Source organism: Emydura macquarii, unplaced genomic scaffold, assembly GCF_026122565.2.
Source record: "Emydura macquarii macquarii isolate MOO-44397 ecotype Brisbane River unplaced genomic scaffold, CSIRO-AGI_Emac_v2 contig_3348, whole genome shotgun sequence".
NCBI classification, from domain to species: domain Eukaryota; kingdom Metazoa; phylum Chordata; order Testudines; family Chelidae; genus Emydura; species Emydura macquarii.
Window position 1 is genome coordinate 2,393,500 of NW_027133485.1, and position 8,840 is coordinate 2,402,339.

The 8,840-nt window shown below is 70.7% G+C and overlaps 1 protein-coding gene across 2 annotated transcripts; it reads left to right on the top strand.

The window, feature by feature from the left end:
- The first annotated feature begins 620 nt into the window (after positions 1-620).
- On the top strand, positions 621-8,494 carry EVA1B (eva-1 homolog B). 2 transcript variants are annotated; one of them, XM_067533788.1, is made up of 3 exons: positions 621-711; positions 7,189-7,305; positions 7,539-8,494. In XM_067533788.1, exons 2-3 carry the CDS (start codon positions 7,239-7,241, stop codon positions 7,946-7,948), a joined length of 477 nt encoding a protein of 158 aa, XP_067389889.1. In that variant the 5' UTR covers positions 621-711; positions 7,189-7,238; the 3' UTR covers positions 7,949-8,494. The 2 variants fall into 2 exon arrangements, with proteins under 2 accessions (XP_067389889.1, XP_067389890.1); XM_067533789.1 differs by lacking the exon at positions 621-711 and adding an exon at positions 2,551-2,738.
- Positions 8,495-8,840: the final 346 nt, after the last annotated feature.

The following is an 8,840-nucleotide window of genomic DNA, read 5'->3' on the forward strand; positions in this document are numbered from 1 at the left end:
CCCCCCCCCGGGTCAGCAGAGCACCCTGCCCAGGGTGTGCATGGCACAGGCTGGGGGTTTGACTGGGTGCAAAGCCTGCCCTGACCCCCACACGGGGTTAGTCCCTGAGGAGCAGTAAGTGTCTCCCCCCCCCCACGCACAGTGCTCAGGGCTGAGTGCGACATCCTCCCCCTGCTCCCCGGAGGCCAGAGCCTCTGCCGGCGCGGGCAGGGTCCTGGGGGCACAGCCGGGATCCAGGCTCAGCGGCCCGCCCGACTCAGGCCCAGGATCCCGGCGCCCAGCACAGCCCCGCGGCACTGGGACCTCGGCTATCCGGCCTGCGCACCAGAGACGCGGGGCACCCCTGCAGCCGCCAGCGGGACAGATTGGGGGGGGGTTGTGGGGATAAGACGGGGGGGGGGTGTTGGAGCTGGGGGGGTCGGGGCAGACCCGGCGCCTGTACAGGACGAGGCCTGTGCAAAGCGCTTTGCTCGGGGCCCCGCCGTCCCCAGGGAGCCAGGTTTAACTCGCTGCCCTCCCCGCCCCCGCCTGCGGGAGGGGGGCAGCTCTGGGCTGCGCTGGGGATGCTGACCGCCAGCCTCCTCCAAACTATTTCCTGTTGCAGCAGCGTTAATGCTAAACAGACTTTTCTTCTCCCACGTCCCAGCCCAAGTGCAGCCAGCGCGCGCCGCCCCGGGGCCCAGCCAGGCCGCCCCGCGCCCCCCGCGCCCGGTGAGTACCAGCCACCCCCTGCCCGCTTTGCAGAGGGAGCTGCACGTGCCGGGACTGGCGAAGGCATTTGGGGGGGGAGCTGTCCTGCCCCAGCATGTCCCCCCCAGTGGGTCGGAGCCGGGGGGGTCAGGCCACGCACCACTCAGGGCATGGCCCCCCAGCCCTGATCTTAGCAACTGCCGGCAGGACGGGGTGGGGGTGGGCAGTAGATGGACGCCAGCCACTCTCACACAGCGCCCCAGGCCCCCATCTGCTGTCTGTGTGTCCGTACACACACACACCCCCTCCCAGGGCAGTCCCGGCCATGCCCCTGGCCCATGGCCGCGCTCTGGGCCATGATACAGGCCCTCCCCATGATGCGCCGCGGTCACATTTGGAAGGGGGGAGATGCTCGTGCTCTGCCCACCCCCTGCCTGGCCGGCTGGATTCCCCAGCCTGGCACCCCCGCCCCATTGCCCACAGCCCCACAGCGCCCAGCGCACCAGGGGTGCAAGAAACAGGGACGAGCCAAAGAGCGGTGCCAGGAGCCAGAATTCCCCGAAGACGCCGGTGCCTGGGCGCCCCCGGAATGCGCCTGCTTCGCGTCGGGCCGCGGGAAGAGGCTGGGGCCCAGCTCACGGGGGCAGGGGGGGCAGGGATCGCCTCTGGCATTGCACCCAGTGTGGGGCCCCCTCACCACAGCCCTTGTGCCCCAGACCCACCTGGCTCTGCCGGTGCCCTGGCTCAGCCCCCCCCCCCCCCCCCCAACGCCTCTGCATTGCACACCCTGACTCGGCGTTGATCATTAACCAGGCCCTGCCACAGGGAGCTGCAGCCGGCTGGGCGAGAGGGGGCAGGGCTTGGCCGGGGTGCAGCAGGCTGGGCGCCCACTTTAGCCATGCCAGCTGCTGCCGCTCCGCACCTGCCCCTGGGGCGTCGAACGAGCTCGGCCCCAGGAGCCCGGGTCACCATCCCATTGCCAGGGCGCGCCCTATGCGCGCCTCAATCACCTAGGCGCTGCTGCAGCCCCTCCCGCGGCCCCCCAAGGGCCCACAGCACCGCCCACCCTCCCAGGGCCGAGGCAGGTCCCCCCACCGCGGGGTGGCTCGCCCAGGCCCGTGCAGCGTGTGCGTGGGGGGGGGGGGGGGGCTGCCTGCGGGGCGCGCGGCGGACGGCCTGGCCGGGGCCGGTTCTGCTGATGTGTCACATATTTGCTGCATTTTCCTCATTCCTCCCGGCGCGGCGACGCCGTTGCTGGGAAATCGGCTCAGCCCCCGCCAGGGCCGCGTGCAGGGAGCGTTGCGGGAGCGCTGAGCGTCGCCATCCCACGCTCCGTGCAGGCCACCCCTCGGCCCCTGTCTCCCGCGCGGCACCGCCCCGGTTCTCGCGGCAAACCCCTCGCCTTGGCCGCAGGCGCGCCTGAGGGTGCAGGGGGCTCTGGGCGCTCGTGGGCCGGGCTGGAAATGGAGCCAATGGCTCAGCGCGGGCAGAGCGCTCGTTACGTCGAGGTTTTGGGCCCGTTGAACTCCAAAGAGACGTGACTTGGGAGGTGCTGGGCCCCAGTGCGGGGGGGGGGCCCCCCCATGCTCCCCAACCTAGCGCTGGGGATTAGCTCGTCTCTGCCGGGACTGCCCCGCTTCCGAACGGGCCCGGGGATCCCTGGGGCCACCCGAGGAGCAGAGGGGCCCAGCACCCCCTTTCCCGATGGCCTTTAAACCTCCCCCCTTGCAGAGCTTCCTGCCGGGGGAGGGGAGGGGAGGGGAGGGCCGGGGGAGGGGCAGGCTTGCCCTCCCCCCAGTCTCCAAAGGCGACTTTTCCGGTGCGCGCTGCAGCCGGGAGTCGAACAATTCTTGCCTGTGCTCGCACATCTGGAAGGAAGTGAGCGGCTCTTTCCACTGGCAGCCAGCTCCCGGCCCGCCCCGGCTGCAGAGGGGCCGGGGAGCGCCACGCACCGGGCCACGCCAGAGCCTGCGCCCACGGCTGGACACGGGAGGAGCCGGGAGCCCCAGCGCCACGAGGCCCCTGCTGTGAGGGTGGCAGGACACGGGGTAAGCTGGTGCCCGCGAGGTGCACCCCCAGGTCCCTGGCAGAGCAGAGCAGCGTGAGGGGCTGGGGGGGGGGGGGGTCCTTACAGCCCCATGCACGTTAGCATTAATTCTTGCCCCCTTCCCTGGGGGGAGCGACACAGGGCGGCTTGTGCCAGGCCTGGGCAGCCAGGCTCCGTGAGCAAGAGCCCTGCACCCTCGGTCGCCCGCTGTGCCCAGCTCTCTGGCCGTGTGCTGGTCGCGCTGCCCCCTTGCCCCCCCGGGGGCCGGCCTCCGGGTGAGTGACGCCCGTGGGCTCACTGCTCTTGTGGGCACCTGAACCACCCCCCCTTCGCCCGACCCCAGGCCCTAGAGCCGGGCAGTGCATGGGGCCGTGCTCCTGGCACCTGCACCAACCGGGCGTCTCCATCCAACGCCCCGAACTTCACCTGCTTCCCCTCAGCGCCGCCCAGCGCGTCCCCCTGGGCTCCCACGGGCCGGGCCCAGCTCCGCGCCCCACGGCGGGTCAGTGGAGCCCAGCCTGGGGCTTGAGCCTGCCGTGGTCCCGCCCCTGTTACTGCCAGGAGCCACCGAACGCTGCCCTAAACTGCCGGCACCCCCCCGTCGCTGGGATCCCACCGCAGCCCCTGGGCAGGTGGGACCTGCCCCCAGCTCCAGCGCTGCCCTCCTGCCTCGAGCCTCCCCCGCCCTGGGGCTGAGGCCAGGCCATCCCCGGCTGGTCGGGGAAGAGGGGCTGATGCTGCGGGCACAGCGCGGCTGGAGCAGTTGCAGTGGGCCTGGCAGGCTCACGTGCCAGCCCTGCACCCCCAGCCCTGCCCTGCCCGGGCAGCGACCATGCCCACCTAGCACACCGAGCCCCCGGCGTAGCCCCTGCAAACCAGGGACGTTACTTCACACCCCAGAGCCGCTATGGCCAGCGCACAGCCTGTCTGTCTTGGGGGGGGGGCCAGAGACAGAGGTAGCAGCAGACTGGTGGGGGGGGGGGGGGGTCAAGCAGGGCTGTGACAGCTGGGGGGCAGGGGGGCAGAACGGTGGGAGCCGTCTGCAGTGCTGGGGGCCCCGGGGTGGGGGGGTGCATGGGCCGAGGGGCACGGTTGGCTCGCGCCCTGCCTGCTCCGCGCCTGGCGCCAGGCCGTGCTCCCAGCCCTGTCGTTGCTCGGGCATGGGGTGTGTGTGGGGGGGGGGGAGGGGGGGGCCGAGTGGCGTGCCTGTGCTCCGCCGCGGCTGGGTTCTGCATCGGCAGCTCCCCAGCCCCCAGCCAAGCGCGTGCGGTCAGGAGCCCAGGGCCTGCCTGTCCCGTCAGCGGGCTGCAGATTTACTGCCCTGCCACGCAGTGCTGGGATCCGCCGTGTGTCTCAGCCCAGCCAGCGCTGAGCTGTGCCGGGGAGTGACGGTGGCAGGGCTGAGCCTGGCCTCAATGCCCCATTTCACAAGCGCAGGGGCCAGGCAGAGCCACACAGGACCTGCTTGATGCTGGGGCCAGCTGCCAGCCAGCCCGGGCGGGGGAATGCAGGCAGCGCACTGGCCATGGGGTGTTATTTCATGGCTGGGGGACGGGCCGGCCACAGAGCTCCGCGCATTGGCAGACACGGCCCTACGGGCATGAGGCTCTTGCTGGCACCCTGGGTTGGCTCTTTGAAGCGAAGCAGCCGGATGGGAGGCATGCCTGGGCAGCAGCGAGTCAGTCTGTGCTGTGGTGCAGGAAGACAGCCGGGCTCGCGCCCCAGAGGTGGCTGCATTTTTGCTGGCTGCCATGGTGGGCTCTGCCGAGCTGTGCGATGTGCTTTGGGGCGCCGGGCGCCAGTGTGGGGCACTGCTGCAGGAGTGACCCGCTCCTTCGTTCTCCGGGGGGAGGCTGGGAAGGGAAGGCAGCTGGCTGGGCTGTTGTATGTCAGTGCTCGCAAAGGGTGCAGCCAGGGCCAGCAGTGCTGGGGGTGGTTGCTGGATTTCCACTGGTCTGCTAGCCCCCCCCCCCCCCCCCCCCCCCCCGGCCGTGCCAGGCTGTGGGCTGGTGGGGGCGATGGGACAGCCCCTCCGATGAGGCGGGCAGGGGAACAAAGGCTCCAGCAGGCCTGCGCCAGGCTCCTCTGAGCCGTGAGACTCGTCGTCCAAGGGAGGCCGGGGCAGCCGTGCTCCAACACAGCGCCTGTTTGCGCCTGTACCTGAGAGCAGGGCGGGAGGATCTTGGCTGGCCTGGGCCCTGTGCTCCCAGCCGGCCACGACGGGCACCATGCCATAGACACCGCGCCCAGCCGCGCCTTCCTAGCGAGATGCTTCTGGACAGGTTCTCCTACGAGCTCAGCTCTGTGGCCAGCCGGGATAGGGGGGGGGGGGGGGGCTGCACCAGCTGCTGCAACGCACGCCCTGGCCCGGCCCCCTGCCCCACAGAGCCACCAGCAGGACACCACGCGACTGGGGTGTCCCCCTCTGCACCGGGGGAGGGGGGGGTTGGCCACTGGGGGCGTGGGTGTTGCACACCCCTGGGCATGCCTGGCCCGTGTGCGAGGGTGCCCAGCCCCGCAGTGCCGGCTGGGGTGAACACTGGCTGACGGCACGTGGGGGCTCCCAGCTGTGCCCCACACGCAGCCAGCGTGAGAGTACAAATGCAAAGGGGCCCAGGATGGGGGGGGGAGGGGGCGGGTTCAGAGCTCGGCCATGCACTCCCTTTTACTCTGGGCGGGAGGCATCAGCTGGTTCTTAGCTCCTCTCTGTCCCCCTGCTTGTCTGCCTGCATCCCCGTGACGCGCACAGCCAGCGAGCTCTGCGTACAGCACCTAGCACATTGGGGGCCCGACCCTGCCGCCTCTAACACCTGAAATGTTAGCTAATGACGCTGAATCAACCCTCCCCACCCCTGCAGCGAGGCGGGGTGAAACTGTCTGGATCGGGGGGGGTGTGGTATCTGCCTCGGCCCAGCGATGGCAGGGGGGGGCCAGGGGCGTTTTCAGCCTTAGACCAGCAGAGGCCCTTAAACGCCCACGGGGAGCCGGACTCGGCCGTGGCCTGGCGAGGGGTGCGGCCCAGGGTGGCCCAGGGTGGAGGTCCCACGGTGCAGAGGGGCGCGGTGGCTGGCTGGTGCCCTGCTGACTTGCTGGGCCTCCCTGTTTGCAGCTAATCCCCCGGCCCTGCCGCCGGATGCCTGGTGTGCAGCTGCATGGACATAATGGGCACCTCAGCTCCTCCCTCCGCACTGTCCCCCCGGCAGTGAAAAGGGGAAGGCGCTGAACTTTGCAGCAGACTCCGGCAGGGCCTGGTGTCCCGACCCGGTAAGGACTGTCCCCGCGCACCGTCTGCAGCCTCGCGCGTCTGTGCGTGCCAGGGCAGCTGATGCCTTCGGCTACTGGGGCCTGCAGCGGGGAGGCGAAGCTGCCCCGCTCGTCTCCAGGGCGATGCTCCAGCCCCCGGCTGTGCGGAAACCCTCCCGCTGCCCCGTCGCCGCTGTGCGAAACACTGCACCGGCCTCCGAACCGGTCCTGGTGCCGCCCGCCCTGGGAAACTGGTCTGAGCAGCATGGCCTACTGGGCTGAGCACAGCCCGGGGCGCTGCTGGGTTCACTTCCTGGCTCTGCTACGGACATGGAGCTTGCCCTCCTCATCTGTGCCTCAGTTTCCCCCTTTCTGGAATGGGGGGGTTGGGCAGGGCTGTGAGTGTCTGTGAAGTGCTGCAGGAGGGTTATTTAGCATGTGGGTCCCGCTCGCACTCGTTACTCCCCTCGCCGTTGAGCAGTGACCCCCCTGGGCCGCTCTCTAGGGAGGGGGCCTGGGCCCAGAGCCCGGGGCAGCGTGGTGGGGAAAGGGGTCTCTGTCTGCGGGGGTGTCAGGGGCCGGGCGGGGCTAGCTCCTGGCGGGCAGCGCTGGGCTGACAGTCTCGGGACGTGATTAGTGCCACAGACCCTGTGCCCCAGCCCTGGGCCGGCTCAGCCCCCACTGCTTCCCCAGCCGCTGCGGATCCGCCTTAAACCCAAGAGAGACACGCAGGAGCCCCAGCCCGGCTTGAGCATCCGCCGCAGAGGGCAGCAGGCTGGGTCCTGGGGGGGCAGCAGCCGTGCCCCCGGCAGCCCTGCAAGGCAGCACTCAGCCCCAGGCCGGGACAGGACCTGGACTGCTGCTCATGTTAAAAACCCAGAGCCGCTCCCCTGCCCCCCCAGAGGGGCGCTGTACGCTGGGCTCTAGAACGCAGCGCGGGGCTAGTTCCTGGGGCAAGCGGCGCCGGCGTGGCAGGGCCACCACGGCAGAGAGGTTCCGGCGAGGCGCAGTCACGGGTCTCATCCCGCGCCAGGCGGCTGGGATTACAGGGCCTGGCCCGTGCCGGCCGGCTGCACCGGGCACAGCCCTTGGGCCGATCTGCCCCTTAGAGACGGCCCCGGCTCCTCCCAGCCAGCCCGGGGCAGCAGGGCGGAAGGGGGGGGGGTTGTGTGTATGGCAGCCCCCGGCTCAAGCCGCCTGTCTCCTAGGTGCTGCGGGCAGGTCCCCGTCGCTCTGCCGCCGGCCCCCGGCTGCGGTGATGGAGACACACAAGCGGGAGATGGAGCTGCTGAGCAACAGCATCGCTGCCTACGCCCACATCCGAGGTGGGTGCCGGGGGGGGGGCAGTGCTGGGGGCACTGGTGCAGATGGGACGGGGAGCAGGACGGGTGTTTATTGGGTCCCTGCAAAGCGCCATGGGAGCGTTGGGAACTCAGGCCTTGGCGGGTAGCAACCTCCCGGGCGATGACACGGGCCGGCCGGCCCTCGGGCAGGCCATGGGGGCCCAGGCATGGCCAGGGCCCCTCACTCAAGCCCCTCTCCTCTGTCTCCGTGCCAGACAATCCTGAGAGTTTTGGCCTCTATTTTGTCCTGGGCGTCTGCTTCGGGCTGGTGTTAACCCTCTGCTTGCTGGTGATCCGCATCTCCTGCCAGCCGCACGCCCGCAGCCGCCCTGCCAAGCCCAGGAGGAGCCTCCGGGACTTCAGCGAGGAAGACGAGGAGGAGGAGGAAGAGGAGGACACGGTTGACAACGGGGCGGCCGAGTCCCCACTGCCCATCACGGAGATCCCCCTGGAGAACCACAGCCCGGCAGACGGCACCTTGGCCGTCAACGTCTTCGCCTCGGCGGAGGAGCTGGAGCGGGCGCAGCGGCTGGAAGAACGGGAGCGCATCATCCGGGAGATCTGGCGCAACGGCCAGCCCGACATTCTGGGCACGGGCACCGTGGGCAGGGTGCACTATTACTGACTGCGGGGCCGGCTGCCGGGCTCTCCCGGAGCTAGGCTGCAGCGGCAGCCCCCCCCAACCGCGCGGGGCCCTGGGCCCCTCACCCGCCCATGGGTGCCCGTGAGGCTGGAGACGTCCCCCAGCCCTTGGCACCACCCAGCGGCCCCTCGGCACGGCCTGTTTGTGTCTGCGCTGGGCCTGCTGACCTGCCCATCACCGGAGCAGCCGGCCCGAGTGCAGGGAGCCAAACTCTGCCGAGAACCCAGCGCCTCGAGGCCGCGCCTGTTACCCGACGGCTCCTGCTGCAGGCTGGATGTCCTGGAGCTGGCCCAGGCCTGGGGCCCGGCTGCCCGGGGGCTGGTGCAGGGAGCATGTACAACGCCCTGCACCCCGGCATCACGGGGCCGCGCTGCTGGGGACTAGAGACGCTCAGCCAGGCCCATGGGCCACCCCCAGCCCCCACAGGCGAGTGGGGCAGGCGGCTGTAGCGTGGCCAGGCCCCCCGCCTGGCACTGGCAGGTGCCCACTAGGCCCATGCAGGTGCCTTGCCCAGTCTGTGCCCGGCCCATGGCCAGCCCCTCAGGCAGACGCTGAGCTCTGGGGGTTGCAGCAGCTGCAGAGGGGGGTGGCGAGCCGGTGTCTCGTGGTGCTGTGGAAAGGGAGCGACGTGGCCCCGCTGGGCATCCCGGCTGGGCCAGGCCCTGAGGACACAGCTGGGCGCTGGGCGTTCCTGGGGCGGCCGGAGGCAGAGGAAGCGGATGTGTGTCCGGCCGAGGAAGTGCTTCCCGTTCCCAAGCGTCTCCGAGGCCAACGCCAGTAGGGACGTCACAGCCACGCAAAGCCCCAGCCTCGCCCCAGCTGCCTGCAGCCCCCCCCCAGCTTCACCCACAGGGCAGCAGGGAGCCGCCCCTTG

Bases quoted from the DNA above. Each gene is read 5' to 3' on its own strand.
- EVA1B (XM_067533788.1), top strand. From the start codon at position 7,239: ATGGAGACACACAAGCGGGAGATGGAGCTGCTGAGCAACAGCATCGCT. The intron at 7,306-7,538 runs GTGGGTGCCGGG...TCTCCGTGCCAG, and splicing joins TGCCTACGCCCACATCCGAG to ACAATCCTGAGAGTTTTGGC.